Source organism: Hipposideros armiger, unplaced genomic scaffold (assembly GCF_001890085.2).
Source record: "Hipposideros armiger isolate ML-2016 unplaced genomic scaffold, ASM189008v1 scaffold_372, whole genome shotgun sequence".
NCBI lineage: Eukaryota > Metazoa > Chordata > Mammalia > Chiroptera > Hipposideridae > Hipposideros > Hipposideros armiger.
This window is the reverse complement of record NW_017731722.1, coordinates 983,197-1,002,500: the sequence shown is the minus strand read 5'-3', so window position 1 is coordinate 1,002,500 and position 19,304 is coordinate 983,197. Positions and strand designations below refer to the sequence as shown.

Sequence of the window (19,304 nt, the reverse complement as noted above, 5' to 3'; positions counted from 1 at the left end):
AATATATTTGTGATAACAGTGGCTTTCCTTCTTCAAGTGAACTTTAATGCTGAACACCAAATAGGAGACAGAGAAACAAAGCAAGACCTGATCTGGTTTAACAGGAGATGACGGGTAGCCAGAACCCTTGGGCCCCCGTGAGATTTTCCTGATGAAATCTAGAACGAGAGGAATGCCACTTGAAAAAGTGTTTTAAGTAATCTGGGCAAACTATGCAGCTGATTTAAAAAAAAAAAATTACTATTTGTAGAGTAACCTTCTAGAGTTAGTTTCCTCATCTTTGAAACAGTGGGATTAAATTGGATACATTTGATGGTTCTTCCCATTTTCACCATTTTGTTGTTTTTAAATAGTTTAATTTTTCATGTTAGTTTGCCTGACTACACGTTTTATGTGCCATGCATTGAGATTATCCACATTTGCAAAAGTGTGTGTTTACTAGAGAAATGTCTTAAACAGAAATTTTGAATATGAAATGAAATTGGCTAGAATAGTGCTACTTAGGTTAGATGGTTTTATATGTCAAATACAAAAGCAAAAGTACCTATGCAAACCATATATGACATAACTGAAAGCAGATGATTATGCCAAGCCTTTTAGGCAAGTTCCCTTCACAATGTACGACAGCTATTGAGAGCTGTATAGGAAAAGGCATGCCTCAATTTTAATTTTTAAGACCACCATTTTAAGGAATTATTAATTTTTATCCTGAAAGACATTCATAAATCTTTAGCATTTACTTTGCGTAAGACAAATGAACTAGTTATTAATTTAATAAGACACTACTATTGTAAATGAGGGTACGTTTACTGTTTTCATTATAGAGCTTATCTCTAAACATCCTGGAATGATTGACTCAATATTACTTTTGAGGACCCTAGGAAAATGTGTAAGGATTACTTTATTGTAAATATTAGAAAATAACTTAGGTTTTACATTGGAAGTTTAAGCTCCAAACAGAACTGTCTTCCTACCCTCTAATTCTTTCTGTATCCATGGAGAACAAATATTAAACACTCAGTTATTTTCCAATTAAGATTACTGTATATCATCATGAATGGGTTTCATATGGTGTTTGTTAGCATTTGTTCCCACAATGAAGTTATATTGAAATTTGTGGTAGTGGGAACACCCTGGTATTTTTGAGTAGCCTTTGCTTTGGAGAGGAAAGTAGTATATTAGTGGCAAGAGCAGGAAATTTCACCCTGGCATAGATGAGGACTGACTCATAGGTAGTCACTGGGAGTTGATGTCTGCTGGCTTAAGGGGGTGTAAAAAGCAATGGGTAAACCCCCTCTTGTTCTCTCCAAGCTCCCAAAAGTTAGCATCTGGTAGCCTAGAAAAGGACACAAGATTTGCCATTTTGAAGGAAGCGTATTTTGCCTCCTTTTCCAGCAGCCACCTAGTAATTATTACCCTGAAAAAGGCACAAGATCACTTGAGCCAGTTGTGTACCCAGGAAGTAGAAAACAAAGCCCAGTAACTTACTCTCGTTCTAGAAGAGGTATGCTGTAAAACTTATCTTGAGCTCACTTGAAAGCTAATAATATCCTTGAGGTTAGTATCATTAGGAGAGAGGTGTTTAAAAAATAGAAAACGGCAAACATTTGCTTCATTTGAGAAGATAAAATACGGAAGCACATGCAGATGTTTGGTTGATGCGAGATATAAATATTTCTCCTACTTTGTTAATGCTTGTTGGTCTTATAAAATTTATACATTTTATTTGAGGATTTTGGAACTAATGTTATCACTAGAAACTTTGGGAAACCTGGTGGCTTTTATTAATAGTCATACGCACTTTCTTACAGCTGTGCCCCTTGGTGACAATTTAGACTGGAGAAAATGTGGCACAAGTCTCAAGGGATTTTATCTCCTAAAAGTAGAATAGTGCACACGCACCTATTAGGAAAAAGCCTCATGATTTCAGATGTACATACACCTGCATAAACTGTAAGGACAGGAGATATGGTTGTCTTTTTCATGGTAGTTTATCAAGAGTCTAGTGTAATACCCGACACACAGTTGGTGCTCAGTAAATGCTGGAGATAAGGATGGAATTGGTTAAATATAGGCAGGCCCTTCCGTTTTCCTGCTTCTTTCATTGGGGACATATCCACGAGCTTACTTACACGACTCGTACTGGTTTTTCATGTGGTTTTCAATGTCTAAGCAAAAAGACAGCAAGTTACTTAGTTCTCTTATGCCTCCTTTCTTTTAGCTTTGAAATGGGATAATAATATTACTAATTTCATATGGCTGTGATGAGGTGTAAATTACTTGTTAACATCTAAAACTCTTGTAACAGTGCCTGGCACACAGTAAGCACTCAATAAATGTTTGCTTTTTTTCATTATTATATACTTATTTGTTTATTGTCTGTAGCTCCTAGCTAAATATATGCCCTATAAGGACTTTGTTTGGTTCATTGCTGAATGACAGCAACAAAAAATAGTGTCTGATACTATTCAAATTAATTAATAATCACACAAGAACACAAGGTACAACAAGTACAGCTGTGACTTAGAAAAATGTATTGGGAAATAAAGCTTCTACTTTATTGGATAATTTTAATTGACTATCCTTTTTTTAGAAAAATTTTTTATGACGCTATAATTGATATGCAACATTATATTAATTTCAGATGTACAATGTAATGATTTGGTATTTGTATGTGTTGCTAAATGATCACCACAATAAGCACTGCTGTGGAGGTGGAAGGAAGGGAAAATTGTAATGTCATGGCATGCCAGATGTTTTAGATGCCTCCGTGCATGTAACCTACACATAGATGGAGATCTGCATGGGATCTGAGCTGTGAGAGAGCCCTGTGGTGAACGCTTATATCTGCTCCCTTTTACACATGCACAGGGAACGATTTGGAAGGAGACATTGGCCTCATCTTTTTTTTTTTATACAAGGACATCGCTTCACTGGCCCATGTTGGTTTTATGATCATTGCACCCTTCCCAGCTGAGACAGATCTGTCACCAGCCATTGGACGGCCGCTCATGGCAGCTCACTGCAGCTCATGCTGGCTGCCGGCCACTCACGTAGCTCACGGCAGCCCACTGCAGCCTCACTGTAGCCTCAGTGTAGCCTACGCCGGCGCCGTCGACTCACAGCAGCCCAGCTCCAGGTCGAGCTGTTGTTCACCATCTTAGCTGTAGAGGGCACAGTGTCACTGGCCCATGTGGAATCTGAACCGGGGCTCTGCTGCTCAGAGCTGGCGTCCCAAGACAATTCTTAACCAATGAGCCACTCCGTTGGCCCAGGCCCCCTCTTTTTTACTTTAAAATCTGTCATTAATGAAACGTCTTAGTTGCCAATCTTGAGGGTTGTTATTTATTTCCAGAAAAGTATAGAGTTGATTTCAGAATAGATACCCCAACATATCAGCAAACATAAGTTCATAGAATTTTCCGCTGAAACCACTACCATTAGGTGTGCCCAGTGACTCACTGGTTATTTGACATTTTTTTCTTTAGGGGTAATTATCCAAGACAACAGAGAAAAAAGGGATATAAATTGTAGTTATTCAGATGGTAGGCCCATAATGATTTCTAAATATATCATTTTGCTTTAAATAAAAGGGCATAAATCAATCAATCAGAAGAGCCTAAATGCAACCCAAATACTTTTTTTCATAAAGTTTACCTTGGAGCAGTGGGAGAGGAGCACAGGGTCTCCGGGGATCGGTCAGTGTTCTGCCTCTTGGGTGTTCATTGTCATTTTGACCTTACTGGCAAATGGAGACAACGCTGATTCTTCCTTAATCAAGATCTTGGACCATTTTTTTTTTTTTCAGGAAGGAGATAATACATAAAATAAAGAAACTTTGATTATACTATCTAATCTTTCACCTACTATGTTCCAAAATAATGTGATTTTTCTTTTTTCCCCTTCTAAACCCCTATTTGTCCTGTTACTCCTTTGCCTAATTAAAATACTTCCTTCTCCAGCCAGTACAAACGTGGACATTTTTCTTCTTATATCTTGTGCATGTGGAGGTTGTTCTGTGATATACATAGGTACATGTACGTGCCACGGACTAGCTGGTTAATTAGTCAAAAATAAGAAAGCCCCTAAAACATGGCCTGGTTCTGTGAACATGTAACCAGGTGACAGCGGCATGGTGGAGTTGGTGGCAAAGTTCTGACTCCAGAGTTTCCCTGGCCCTGCCCATTGGTTTTTTATTAACCCTTTAGAATGGCTTAATAGGTTTATCTCTTCCCTTAAAACTTAAATTTTTATCAAATTTAATGTGAACTTAAATTGATATCTTTTTTTAAAATTTGATTTTATTGGGGAACAGTGTTTTTTTTCCAGGACCAGTCAGGTCCAAGTCAAGTAGCTGTTTCAGTCTAGTTGTGGAGGGCGTTTTTCCAGGACCCATCAGCTCCAAGTCAAGTAGTAGTTTCAGTCTAGTTGTGGAGAGCGCAACTTAGTAGCCCATGTGGGGATCGAACCGGCAACCTTCGTGTTATGAGCACTGCGCTCTAACTAACTGAGCTAACTGGCCACCCCCTTAAATTGATACCTTGAGAAGGGAATGTAGCTGCATTGAAATACAATCAGCCCTCTGTATTCACAGATTCTGCATCCACAGATTCAACCAACCATGGATCAAAAACAGATACGTACGGCCAACTGTATGCTTTGTACTGTGCCATTTTATGTAAGGGACTTGAGCATCCGCGGATTTTGGTATTTGTGGGGATCCTGGAACCAATCCCCCACAGATACCAAGTGATAAATGTATATAGAGACTCTTATATTCTCTTCTCTACTAAATATTTGGCATGGCTTGTACTCCCCTGTACTAAATCTTATTAGCAGAGGCTCAGTCAGTGTTGGCAGAAGCATCTAAATCAGAAGAGAAGTCTGTATCAGTGTTTTGGTTTGACTTAATTTGGGGACACATTTCAGTATTTTAAAATGGCCAGGTGGTGAGTCCTTATAGTGAATTGAATTTATGTTCTGTACTCTGAGTAATTATTTGATATGGCTTCATACTGTTAGATTATGTTGGTGTGTACACATAAAAAAATAGAATAGGGGATAGTTTTAAACACTAGTAAATGATTTTGGGGCATTTTCTCTGATAGCTTTTCTACCTGGAAGCTTGTAACTCATGAGAAAAGTCATAAATAGGCCTTGGGGTAATAACTAAGCATTTTAGGTGGTAAAACCTTCAACTGCTTTGTAATAAAAGGTTCCTCGTTTTATGATCCAGTTGCTTAGGTGAAGTCATATCGTTTCTGTCAAGAACACATTTCCAAGTGTTTATGGAGTTTGCATCTTTTTGCTGGAAAATTATGCAGAGCGTAAGCATAACAACGTAGTCACCTAAAGCTTTGAATTCTGGCTCTTCGGCATAGTAACAGTGTGATGTGAGCCTCATTTTCTCATAAATATAGGATTATAAAACCAGCTTTAGGGCGGGTGTTAGGGTTGAATATGGTAATAGATGAAAAACACCGAATGCACAGAGGGAGGTCAGGGAAAGTTCCCTTTCTACCGCCCCCTCTGCACCTTTCTTTTTAAGCACACATCGCATTATGTTTCATATTTGAATATGATAGTAATCACTGATCGGATCTGTGTGTGGTTCAAGAGAAGTACATTGGCGACATTCCTTTCCACACGCTGCACAAGCGAATATTATTCTTTAACTCGGTGGCTGTTATCTGCTGAATCTTAAAAACCATCACCGTTTCTAAACTCTCCCATTTTCTACGAGCATTTGTTCAAAAAATGCCGAATACTAGGCTGGCCAGTGTGTTGCTGTTGGACATTGTGGCCCTATCACATGCTTGGAAGGTATCCTTTTGTGTCTGGAAGCACCATGTTGGCTTGCTGGAACATGATTGGAGAAGTGGCACCAAACAATTGTCATTATTATTAAGGTATCGCTGTTAGGTGGGAGGGCAGCAGGCTGCCAGTGCTAGTGAGGTGTGGTAGGGTTCTTAGCACTACGGGAAGAGCCTGGGGTTTGGGGGGTGTGACAGGCGAAGGACACACGATCACTTTGCCTTTCCCACCGTCACCTCATTCTTTCTCGTAAGAGCCTTGGCGTCCCCCTTGGAAAGAACTGCTACTGTTGGTTTGGGTGGCAGGAGTAAACCTGAGCCCAGGGGACTCTTGTAGGCCTAGAGGAAAAAGGTCTTCATGTTTGTGTTCAGTGCTGGCTCATCTGCAGATAGTTCCTGGTATATAGTGGGTGAGCAGTAAGTAAGCTGATTAAAGGACTCTGTTCATGAATGAAGTAAACTGTAGCATTTGTTCATATTTTTTCACATAATCAAGTTGCTTTCTTCTAGGCTTGAGGAATTTCCTGTAAGGATTAGCTTCTCAAGGAATAATCAACCCATGCCCTGTGGGTTCTTTCTTCTAAAACTGTGCTATTAATAGAACTCTTAGGACCCCATGAAAGCTTGGCCACATGATTAGTAAAATCATCTGCATTTTTATCCTTACCTGTTTATTGTCTTCTGCTCTGCATGTCGGTATTTACTTATTCATTGATTGAAATGGTCAGTCCTTAGAAATGATGAATATTACCTAACCTTTCTTTTCTAAATTTTGTCTCTTCTGCTTTCAATTTCTGTTTTCTTTCTTTTTGCTAAATTATTTGCGGGCATTGGCAGTCATCCAAGTCAAATGAGAGCTGGAGATGAAAATTAAAACTCTGCAGCATCCTGTTTCTAGTAACTTTTGTATTTACATATTTTTGTTCTCTTTTTAGTCAGTTTAATTTTACGTTTGCTTACAACCTGTGTCTTCATTCTTACAAATGACCTCATGTATTTGGAGTGCCCTAGGACTTCTCATTCATCACAGCTACACTCTGACTCTGCCTAGGCTTCTCTCAGCTGCTGGTGTGGATTCCAGAAACACAAATTCAGAAGTTCAATGACCATTTCCAGAGAAATTGAATGGCATTCTCTAGCTTATGCATTTTTTTGGATAATATTTAGATTTCAGTCTGATTGGAAATCAAATGTGTCTGTTCTGTAAAATTAGTGCTCAATCATGGAATCACTGATGCAGAATTTTATAACTAACTTTGACCTTTGCCCTAAGAATCCAGTCCCTCTTTTATACTGGTCAAGGATAAGCAGGACTCCAAGCAAGATAATTCTCTGCCATTGTACTCTGCCATCTCTCACGTACTGCCACAATGGCTCATTTTTGGTTGTCTGGCTTCGCTTCACTTCGCTTCGCTTTACGTCCTCTTCCCTTCTCTTCTCTTCTCTTCTCCTCCCCCCTCCCTTTCCCTTTCCCTCTCTTTCCTCTTTCCTTCCCTCCCCTCCCTTCTTTCTTTCTTTCTTGTTTGAAAACTTGATTAGACATCCAACTTATGGGATGAAAAATTATCTGAAATCAATGAACGTATACTGTCAGATCACACCAAAGTTTCATTGAATAAGAACCACTTGCATTCTCTGAGAGTTCAGGATATCAAGACAATCTGCTTCAGTTATTTCAGGTAGCAGGGCATGTGGATATAAGATGGGGTCTGTCCTTGGGTCAGATGGCCCGATTTTAAGTCCTTCTTAAACTCTTGGACTGTCAGTTTTTTCATCTGTTAAATAATACCTTATACAATGGTTGGGAGGATTCAGTGAGATAAGTCTATAAAGCACTTAGCACACAATAAGATTTCAAAAATACTAACTTTTTTAATCACTGTAATTATTTAGTGGATTCATAAAGCTGCATTTCATTGCTTGATTTGATTTGTAATGCTACATTTTGAAGAACTTAATGTCATCTTATATTATATAAAACCAAGAGAATATCAGTATGAAACCATATTGTCTTTAATCAGCTTGTCGAATGTCTTGTTGAACTTATTTTGCATATTCACTGTTGTTTAAGTAGAACCTGGTTTGTTTAATTTGGTGATTTTAGTTGGTGTTGAGCTTCTTCCTGAAAATGTAGCTTGTTATTATCTTATTAATACAAAACAGAAAATGGAAAAGGGGAGAGAGAAGACCCATGGTGGATTTAAAAGCAAAATTAATACTATACTATGATTTGCTTCTTTTTCTCTTTAGATCTTTTAGAGAAATCTCGAGTTGTTAAGCAGCCAAGGGGTGAAAGAAACTTCCATGTGTTCTATCAGCTGCTCTCTGGTGCCTCTGAAGAGCTCCTCAGTAAGTCCTTGTCTTTATGTATTAATTTTTATGTGTCACAGCATTTTCCAAAACATTCTTTTTAAAAGTGTCCCATATGCATTCCCCCTTCTTCTTAAAAATTTTCCATGATGCTACTTGAAGTGAAGAACATGGTGTGTTTGCTTTTATCCTACCCCAGCATTTGTTTGATATATATCTCTGTACTTGACCAGATTCTGTACCTTATGTCTCAGATGGTTTACTGAAATAGCTCGATGTTGGGGCTAATCATAAAGTGCAAAGGCTTGGGGAGAGGACATTATCAGGGAGCCACGGATGAGTATGCTTATGAAACAAAACAAAACAAATTGTTCAGTGTAGATTTAAAAATAGTGGGAAGACATTTGCAACTGATACTAAAGTTAAAAATATGACCTTTGGATATTTTAGAGAATTTTTAAGTACATAAGTACAGTATCCAGTAGCAACAGCCAAGTGATAAAAAGTTTTCAACAAATAGTTCAAAGAAGAAAAGCTATTGAAAGTCAACACTTGCGGAAAAAAAATCATCCTCACTAATCAGTAAATGATGTTAAAACAATTCTGAAATGTTAACTATATATATATTAGTGAAATTTATAAAAAAGGATAAAGCTGGCACAGTTGTCAGGCACTGATCTACTTCAAGCTTGTGGGTGCCTTCTTCCTGGGGGACAAATTAGCAATCCAAAATAAGTCATAAAATAATCGAAGCCTACCACCCAGACACACCACTTTTTGGAATATATCCCAATGAAATAATTTGAAAGAACCCCAAAAACATTTGGTATGAAGACATTTATCATTGCCCAATGTTTATTATTATAAACTGGTGAGAACCCAAATTTCCAATGGTGGGGGAATTACTAGGCAAGGATCATGTTATAATGAAACAGTACATCGAAGATATTTTATATTATAAAAATATGGAAAGGGCCTTCTCCATTAAGAATAAATGTAAAAAGGGCCAGCTGAGAGTGGCTCAGTTGGTTAAGAGCTCACTCAAGAGTGCAAGCTCTGAGCAACAGGTTCGCCGGTTAGATTCCCGGCCTGAGCTGAGCTGCCAACAGGTGGCAGGATGGCTCAGTTAAAAAAAAAAAAAAAAAAAAAAAAAAATGTAAAAAAAAAGCAGTTTGAAAACAGTAATAAAGGTGATTTTAGAAAAATGGTATTATTGGTATTTAGGCATCAATTTTTGTTCTGTTGATTCAATACAGAATGTGAAAGTCATTTTATCTGGAGGGATATAGAAATGAGATCTTAAAGATAATTAGATTTATTGAAGTGGCTTATCGGTTTGTGTGTGTGACTCAATAGATAAACTTAAACTCGAGCGGGATTTCAGCAGATATAACTACCTGAGTCTGGACTCTGCCAAAGTTAATGGAGTGGATGATGCAGCAAATTTCAGAACTGTTAGGGTAAGATGTAATCTTTTTATTGCTCTTTAAAATGGGTAACACTATATCGCCAATTGGAATTGGTAACAAATCCAAGTTTTCTTTAGTGTATAACTCATGCTCCCTAAGGTTTTAGAATTATACAAGAATTTATTGTATTTTTATTAGTCTGATTTTTTTTTTTTTTTTTTACACTAGCTCAAAAATCATGCAATGTTGTGAAGGCCATGCTTTACCGGAGCTTGCGATTTTACTATTTATCAAAAGGAGCTTCCTTATTATATTATCTTGGAGTTTGACTCTTAATGTTGTATTGAAATTCTGAATGTTTTTTCATAGCCAAAGCTCAGTAGTTTTCCAGTGTGCAAACTTCACTTAACATGTCCTAGGATCATGTGAAGTTAAAAGTATTTTTGAGACAGAAAGTTGTTTTTTTACAGTTTTTGAAAAATTATGAATTATCCTGAATGATTATCATTTTATGTTTGTTAGAAAAATTATTTTAATTTATATCCTATGTTCTGTGTTTATGTAGCACTTTGAAAATTACTCCTATTAGGACATGATATGGTACCTTATTTACTTCCAAATGAGACAGCTGTGGTGGTAGGAAGGGGCGGTGGGGGTAGGTCAGATTATAGATGAAACAAGTTTGGCTCAGTCATTGTTTGAGGGTGAATGGAAATGACTTCAGGTTCAGTTCTTTTCTTGCTCTTTCTATCTTTGTATGTTTGAAATTCTAGGTAGCCTAGTCATAAATAAACAAACCAACAAATAAGTGGGGCTGTTCTCAAAAAGAAAGCATTTCTAGAGTATGTCATTTTTCAAAACTGTGTAAACTTCCTCGTGTGTGAGGCCTGTTGATTCCTGGACATGATTTTAAGACTTGAGTTCAAGACTAATTCTAGAACTACTTTGCCTGGCAAATCGTTGGCACTCAGTAAAAATTTATGACTGAACAAATGTTCTTTGTTACCCATAGTGACTTGGATCAGGCACTTCACTTTGCAAACCACTATTTTTCCCATATGTAAAATAAACAAGAGTTTTTGTTTGTTTGTTTAATAAGGGTTGTGAAACTTTTTTGTTTGGTTATTTCTAGCGCTAGTACCCCAGTATACAAAAAGACACACACACACACACTCACACTCACACAGTGGGGGCAGGAACCCAAGGCTCAGCTCTCAGCCTCTTCTCCTTCTGTCTTCCTCTCTACATTTCTCCCATCCCCCACCTTTTCCCTTTGCCACAGTGCACGAGGTTCCGTAGGGCTCTCAGAATTACAGCTTTAAACCACTGACCAAGATCGAGCCCCACATGTGTGCTACATCAGGTCTGTTAATAAGTTTGTTTTTCGGGAAGTTTATTCTGGGACACTTTGTCTTTCTGTTGTTGTTGCTGCTTTTTAAAAAACAAATCTGTTGTATGATTCATTAAAAAAAATGATAATAAAGAACTACAGAAAGAAAACAGGTGCCTTTTTTTTTTTCCTTCCTCAGAATGCCATGCAGATTGTGGGTTTCATGGATCATGAGGCTGAGTCTGTCCTGGAAGTGGTGGCCGCCGTGTTGAAACTGGGGAACATTGAGTTCAAACCTGAATCTCGAGTAAATGGTTTAGATGAAAGCAAAATCAAAGATAAAAATGGTAAGATGGTGGAGAATCGATTTTGTTTAGCACACTTGCTTTGAACTTCTGCCCCAAATTTTTAACCTGGAAAGTAAAACTTGCTTTTCATTGGTCTGAAAAAGCTTTCTAATGAAACTGAGCAGAAACATAATTACAGCTAAGTTTTAAGTCTTTTGATTTATTCATTTTTATACTGTTTGGTTTGAATATGTTTTAGAAAGAACGCCCTAAGCCTTGAAAATGATTATTAGCCGCACATATACAGTCACTTTTTGTGTCCATTCCCCCCAACAGAGTTAAAAGAAATTTGTGAATTGACTGGCATTGACCAGTCAGTTCTAGAACGAGCATTCAGTTTCCGAACAGTTGAGGCCAAGCAGGAGAAAGTTTCAACTACACTGAACGTGGCTCAGGTGGGTGAAACATATTGTCCGGAAATGAGTTTTTAAAAAGTTTTTCATAGTTTTATATAATTGGAAACAAAAAATTTGTTTTGCAAGCTAATATCTTAACTCTAATTCTGTATTCCAGGCATCATTCTAGGCCTTGGGGACACAGCTTTAAGTAAACTAAACAGATAAAGATCCCTGCCCTCATGGAGCTTAAATTTTTGGCCGGAGGAGCCAGACAATAGTCAGTAAATGTAGTAAATTAATAAATTGGTGTAGCAGGCTAGCAGGTGGTGAGTGCAATAGACAAAGAGAATAAATACACGTAAGTAGAGCATAGTAACAGAGAGCCATAGTGCTGGGGCTGGGGAAGCTGGGGCTGAGTGAGGTGGGAGATGACGCGAGATTTTTGAGCATGTGTGGCATGGTCTGCCTTGTATTTTAGGGCATCATTCCAGCTGCAATGTGGAGAGCAGAGAGTAGGGGATGGAGGAGTAAAAGCAGGGTGTCTTAGTCAGGTTGGGCTGCTATAACAGAATACCACAGATTAGGTGGCTTAAACAGAAAACATTTATTTCTCACAGTTCTGGAGGCTCGTCTTAGATCAGGGTGCCTGCATAGCTGGGTGCTTGGTCAGGGCCCTCTTCCTGGGTTTTAGATGTCCACCCTGTCGCTGTATCTTTCTCAAATGGCAGAGAGAGAAAGAGAGCCAGAGCATGAGTTCTGGTTTCTCATCCTCGTATAAGGGCACCAGTCCTGTCACAGGATGGGAGCTTCACCCTCATGACCACAGCTAAACCGCATTGCCCCTGAAAGGCCCTACCTCCAGATACCATCACATTGGGGTTTGGGGCTTCAACATATGGTTTTGGAGGGACACAAAAATTCAGTTCATAGCACGGGAGCTGGGAGGAGTTGTTGCTAACCCAGAGATGATGGTGGCTTGAACCAGGTGGTAGCACTGGAGTGAAAGTGGTCACATCTGGATGTATTTTGAAGGTGGAGGCAATGAGACTTGTTAATGGCTTGGTATGTGGTATTGTTACCAAACTCAAGGGGTTCACCCCTTGGGGTGTTCTATTCTGGTTGTCCTAAGGTAGTTTTATTTACTTGGAGCAAGTAAGGAGACAAGGGATTCACATGCAAACCTGTTTATATACACTGTTAGCCATTGTTTATATACACTATTTGGTTAATTACATATTGTAAACTATTTGGTTAATTACATGTTGATTTTTCTCTTGGCAGGTGGTTTAACTTATGCAGATTTTGTTAATTACCTGTTGATTACTTCTTTGCAGGGGGCTAAACTTGATCAGGTTGGGTTCAGTTCAAGCTCATCAGGTTAGAGCTGCAGCTGCAAAATACTGGAATTGCCCACTTAATGATTTGAAGAAGACAATGGGAGAAGCCAGCTTGTTAAATGGCCAAGTTGGCCTTCCCTGTCTTCCTTATTGCACCCTCTTCATCCTCCACACTTAGGCCAATGAAGTCTTTCTAAGATACAAACCTGAGATGCTTGCTTCTTCTCTCCTTTGGTTCAAGTTAAATAGATGGATGGATGGATGGATGGATGGATGGGTGGGTGGATGGGTATATACCTAGGCAGCTTCTGGAGATCCTGTCAATGTAAACCCTTTGTTCTATGGCTTAAACATGCTGATTTGGACTAGAATTAAATGACTAATTCAGGACATTTCCCACTTGGGCCTACTTTGTCCAACTGTATTTTTCTCCTCTTTGTACATAGCCTTAAGCATCTGTAGGACAGTAGAGTGGATTTAGTCTTTCTGCAGCTCTGTACTAGTCTTTCCTACTAATCCAAGAATGCCTACATGTCTTTAGCTTTCTTTAAATGTTTATTTCTTATTTTAGGCGAGCTATTTTGGGTATGGAAGATACTATCACTTTATGTATATGTAAGTTTGGTTTGTAACAATCCTTTTCTAGCTATAACTGTTGTGTGTCCTCCTTCCTAAATTTCTACTCCTGCCCTCATTTCTGTTCAAGTCAGTCTTATTAATTCAAAGTCAAATGGTGAGTGACTTAGTTAATCAAGAAAAATGTATTGAGAACTGGCTTCGTACAAGCCCCCGTGCAGACCATAAGTAAGCACATATAGGATTAAGGAAGATTTCATGGAGAAGATGGTTTCTGAGCCAGTCTTGAAGGATTTAGATGTATAAAGAGTGGAGGAAAGGGCATTTCAAAAAGAAAACAGTGAGAGGGCCGGCCAAGTGGCATATTGGTTAAGAGTTGGCTTGGGACACCAGCTCTGAGCAGCAGGGCCCTGGTTCGGATCCCACATGAGGGCCAGTGACACTGCCCTCTACTGCTAAGATGGTGAACAACAGCTCAACCTGGAGCTGGGCTGCCATGAGTCGCCGGCCACGGCGTACGCTGCAGCCCCTGCTGCAGTGGGCTGCCATGGGCTACCATGTGTAGCCAGCCAGTGTGAGCTGCCAAGAGCCACTGTGAGCGGCCGTCCAGAAGCCGGCGACCGATCTGCCTCACCCGGGAAGAGCGCAATGATAATACCAACATGAGCCAGTGAAGTGACGTCCTCCACAACTAGACTGAAGAATAAAAGGATAGCAACTTGTCTGTTCCCCTTCCCCCGATTCCCCAATAAAATCTTAAAAAAAAAAAAAAAGAAAACAGTGAGAAAAGCCAGGAGTATATACCAAGAAATGGGTTGGTTGAGCTTGACTATTAGCTTTAGATACATAAGATGACTCAGAGCAATATGGCTGCAAAGGTTAAGTTTGGAGTTAGGAGTATCCACAATAGTATTGGGTTGTCAGAAAAGTCATGATGCCTTTTTGCAATGAAAAACAGAAAAAATACATCATGACTTTTCCAACAACCCAATAGTTCTCAAACTTACCCAAGTGCATGAGAACCATCTGGAGTATTTGTTAAATATGGTTTGCAGGCCACACCTCCAGAGTGCTTGGTTCAGCAGGTCTCAGGTAGGACAGATTTTCATTTCTAACAAGTTCAGAGGTGACGCTGCCGCCACTGCTGGTCCAGGGACCACATTTCGAGAACCACTATATCGAAGGTCACACTGAGTTTAGACATGTTCAATAGCCAGAGTGGGAGTTGTTAAGTATATAGTGACGTGATGAAAAAAACCTGTGTTGTTTAAGAAAGCCCTTTAGAAATATCCCTATGTGGAATATATATGGATATATTTTGGTCTGTTTTTATTGTGCGTGTTACTCTTGCTTTTTAATTATTTTTTATAGAAACAAGGCCCAGGTGCCTCTTACTTTATAAGCTCGCGTCACCTTGCATCACCGTGTAAAACTTTTCCACATTCCTTTAACCTTTGGCATAAAAGAATTTGGCTTGAGATCCTTGATTATTCAGCTCTTTATTTGTTTGGTTTTTTTTTTTAAAGGTAGGGTTCAGAGTATTTGTTTCTACTGATCTTATTGCCTAGAAAGTTTTGATGCCAGTGAGAAGCGATTTGTTTTATTAACTTTTCCTCATAGCTTCAACTCTTGGGCCCCATTATCATCTTTATTGCCTCATGCCTCATTTTCCCCAAGGCATGTAGATTTTCCCCAAGATACGGTGATTAATACTGAAATAAAGGAAACTGAAGACAGAGTTATCATTCAGCTTCTATCACATGCTCTCTCCCCGACTTCCAAGGGCCTCTGTAATCTGACCCTACGCAGCTTATCTCGGTTTATTCCCTGCTACTTCTCTAAATGCCACACTTATTTTTACTGGGTGCCTTTGCGCCTGCTTGTTCTTCACTCCACCTATCACTGCTCATTCCTTCTGCATCTTTAAGTTGTCCACCTAATCGAGGGAGCACCTCCTCCAGGGAGCCTTCCTCGATCAGATAGGCCCCTAATTCTCCCTTCTCTGAACTCCATTTTTCTCCTGCAGTTTGGCATTGCCTTCAGATTCTTTCATTCGTGTTGGTTTGATCTCCCCCACTAAGTTCCTGGAGGGTGGGCCCTGTGTCAGTGCCTCTCTGTGTCTCCGCCTTGCCTAGCATGCACTGTTCAGGGCCACACCTGAGGCGGGTCACTTTTGCCCCAGGTCACACCTGGGAGTTCCTCAGTGAGTTTCACACAGGTGCAGAAATGCATAGTTTTTTCATATTATGGTGAGACTCTGGGATGGTGAATCAGCACACTCGGTGTCTTCGCTTGTTTCTGTACACCTTATCGGTGATACTTAATGAGTATAAACATTCCTGCACTGACTTTGAAAGCTATTAATGGTGGAGCTTAAATGGCATGAGTCAGACTCAAGAAGTCAGCTGCGGCAAATTGGTAGCCCCTGGGGCCAGATAGAGCTCAACAGGCATATTTTATCTGGATAAAGGGTAGTTTTGTTCTTTTTTGTTTTGTTTGCTTGCTTTTAAAATTTTGAATTTGAGCGTCTTTAACCTGGAATGCATCCTCCAACCTGTTCTGATCCCACTATTTCCCATTCATTTGTATCAACGCAGCCCCTGGAGACATTTGAGTTTGAGACTCCTGGAATAAATATTTGTTTGAAGGAAGCAAAGAAGGTTAATATTGGCTGTGAATACACTTTAAAATATGTAAAGAAGTTTACCAGAATAAATTGTCACTGTTCAGTTGCATGTTGAAATGGTAGTTTGTTGGAAGGAGGTAGCATACAACTTAAAAAACTGGATGGCATTATGATGAGAAAGGGTCTGTTTATAAATATGTAATGTTTTGACATTATGCGGTATTTTGAGATAGCTGGAAGTTTTGAGAAGAAAGGAAAAAGAATTAAGAAAATTATATAGGCTTATGAGATAATAGTGGAAGAGGAGGAGACTTCAAAAATCATAATATAAATACTTCTATAGACTTACCATGTGCCAGGCACTGTGCTAGGCATTTAAGTTACCTTTTTTAAGAAAGTGAAAACTAAAAGAATGGGGATTGGAGAAAGGGTATGTATCTAAATTTAGGTTTCTTTCTCTGTTTTAGCATATTACGTTCATTTTCTGCTGTGGAATCACTCCCACCACCACCACCCCAGCACTGTATAGTGCAGTTGGGCTTACTTTTTTCCAACTTCTAGGTAGATTTTCTAACCTTAATTGGAGTCATTGCCTGAGACTTAGGAAGGTTTGGGTTTTGTAGGGAAATATAAAATGAAAAGCTCTCTTTTCAGCTGTAGTATGTTGCCAGGGACTTGAGTGTGTGATTAAAGTTGTTACACTTTCAAAACTCATAGACAGACAATAGTTGAGTGGTTCCCAGAGGGTAAGCGGGGAGTGGGGTAGCAGATGAGGGTAAAGGGGATCAAATGTATGGTGATGGAAAGAGAACTGACTCTGGGTGGTGAACACACAATGGGATATATAGATGATGTGTTACAGAATTGTACACCTGAAAATCTATATAACTTTGCTAACCATTGTCACCCCAATAAACTTTCATTAAAAATAAGTTGTTACACTTCAATTAGGAAGCAATGTGGAAAAAGAATTTCCACATAACCTAATAAATTGTGTTTTTTATAAAATGCATAATGGTTTACTTCAATAGTAATGCCCAACTTTCTACTTTTAAGCTACAGAATATACACATAAGGCCAGAGTGTTAAAAAAAAAAAAAAAGCAGCAAATCCTCCAGCTTCTGTCTCCTGGGGCTGCTGACATCTATCCGTAGGCCTCTCTAGGAGCCCAGGGTATCACACGCGCCTCACCCAGTGTGTTTAAGGGCTGCTTGGTTCTCTCAGCCAAACCTGGCTTCAGCCTTTGGATTTTCAGTCAAGGTCCTAGAGACATGCACGTCTTCCACCTCTTTGTCAAATAGCTCTGAACAGCTTTCAAATAAATCAATAAACAAATCAACAGGTTTTATTTTTATGATACGACGTGTTGTATATACTGCTTGTTATGGAAGATTAAAAAAAATACTCAAGGGCCGGCCGAGTGGCTCAGTTGGTTAAGAGCTCGCTCAAGAGTTTGAGCTCTGAGCAACAGCGGTTCGAGTCCAGCCTGAGCTGAGCAGCNCTCGCTCAAGAGTTTGAGCTCTGAGCAACAGCGGTTCGAGTCCAGCCTGAGCTGAGCAGCCGCTGAGCTGCCAACAGGTAGCAGGATGGCTCAGCAAAAAAAAAAAAAAAAATACTCAAAAGATTAAACGAGGAGATTTTAATGCGTTTCCTTTCAATTTCCTGTGTGTAGTGATTTAAAAAAAAATAGTTGTCATTGCGTTAGTTATACGATTTTTTATTTTCACAAACCGTAGCAAGCATTTTTCATTTCATTACCTAATTTTCTAGGATGACTGGAACTTCCCTTTCAATGGGTGTTTGCTTGTTGATTTTACCATTCCGCTTTTGTTGGCTTTCTAAATTGTCTCTAATTTTTCTCTGTTCCATAACACTGAGATGAATATCTCTGTGGAGAAAGCTTTTACAATATGTAGAATTAGTTTTGAAAAAGTATAACAACTGGGTATAAACAATTTTCCTAATTTTCTTAAATGGCTTGACTGTTCAAACAGAGTATAATGAAAAGTGGCTCTGAAAAGAAATTTGAAATAAAAGAGCTTTAAATTTTTTTTAAAACCTTATTGAAATTCAGCTTTGTGATAGCAGTGGGTATTGAGTTTTTCTTTGTTTTTTTTTTTTTTTTAAATAGGCGTATTATGCCCGTGATGCTCTGGCTAAAAACCTCTACAGCAGGCTGTTTTCATGGTTGGTAAATCGAATCAATGAAAGCATCAAGGTACTGAATCTCTATACCCAAATAAATCAGTAGTAATAAATGGTATTTAGAGAATATACATTAAGTTGGAAAATATTTTAATTTTCTAATCAGATCATTGGTTACCACTTATAAAGATTGTTCTTTGAAAAGACTATACCTTGTACAGGATTGAAATCTGTCAGGGTTTCTATCTGTTTTGCTTTGCCAGGTGTGTTACAAGAAACCTCACCAGTAAACAGTCTTTGCCGAGTTACTTTGAGTGCCAGCATCCTAGGTCCTGGTTGTGGCTCATCTGCTAACTTGTTGCACACACTAGCTAAACAGGTCACTTGACTTCTCTCTCTAGAGACTAATATGTCCTTCAATAAAATGAGGGTATTGGGCTGGGTGATTTTGAAAGACCCTACCTGTTGTAAGAGTCAGTAGTGACCTTTTCTTATAATTAAGCATCACTAATGCCTTCTTTAAATAAATTATCTATTATTAAAATCTCTGGAAGATTCCATACCAGGATCTTATCTCATATGTTTTTAAAAAAACCTAAATTTACAGTTATTCTAGTTATCAAATACAATTAACTTGTAATACATGTTTATGTTTTTGTGGTATGCTTTTAATGTCATTTTTCATGTCTAAATTGACCCACCAATTTGAAACTTTCTTTAAGGCACAAACAAAAGTGAGAAAGAAGGTCATGGGTGTTTTGGACATTTATGGCTTTGAAATTTTTGAGGTAAGTTTTTTTTTTAATTTTTATTTTTTTGTATTATCTTTATTAATGTAGAACAGTTGGAAATTAAATCTTACATTTTCTAGATGACAGTATAATTAATAGAATTTTAAATCTACAAATAACCTTTGTGCAGATGTCACGAAATGTGGGGGTGTGTGTATGTGGGTGTTTTAAGTGCAGAGAGCCAGCATTTTGGAGATAATGCTGTTTAAAAAGAATTTCTTGTATCAGTACTTGACTTTTCAAATTGCAAATTCAAAATTCTTACTATGAAATTTCTAGCAA

The 19,304-nt window shown here is 38.6% G+C and overlaps 1 protein-coding gene across 4 annotated transcripts in view; it reads left to right on the top strand.

The window, feature by feature from the left end:
* Nucleotides 1-19,304, top strand: part of MYO1B (myosin IB) — a 172,493-nt gene that overhangs the window by 106,464 nt on the left and 46,725 nt on the right. For all 4 annotated transcript variants that reach the window (XM_019662350.1, XM_019662352.1, XM_019662351.1 and 1 more), the window contains exons 8-13: nt 8,064-8,162; nt 9,480-9,583; nt 11,062-11,209; nt 11,486-11,604; nt 18,218-18,304; nt 18,954-19,019. In XM_019662350.1, the coding sequence (XP_019517895.1) occupies nt 8,064-8,162; nt 9,480-9,583; nt 11,062-11,209; nt 11,486-11,604; nt 18,218-18,304; nt 18,954-19,019 (623 nt within the window). The remainder of the gene's footprint in view (nt 1-8,063; nt 8,163-9,479; nt 9,584-11,061; nt 11,210-11,485; nt 11,605-18,217; nt 18,305-18,953; nt 19,020-19,304) is intronic.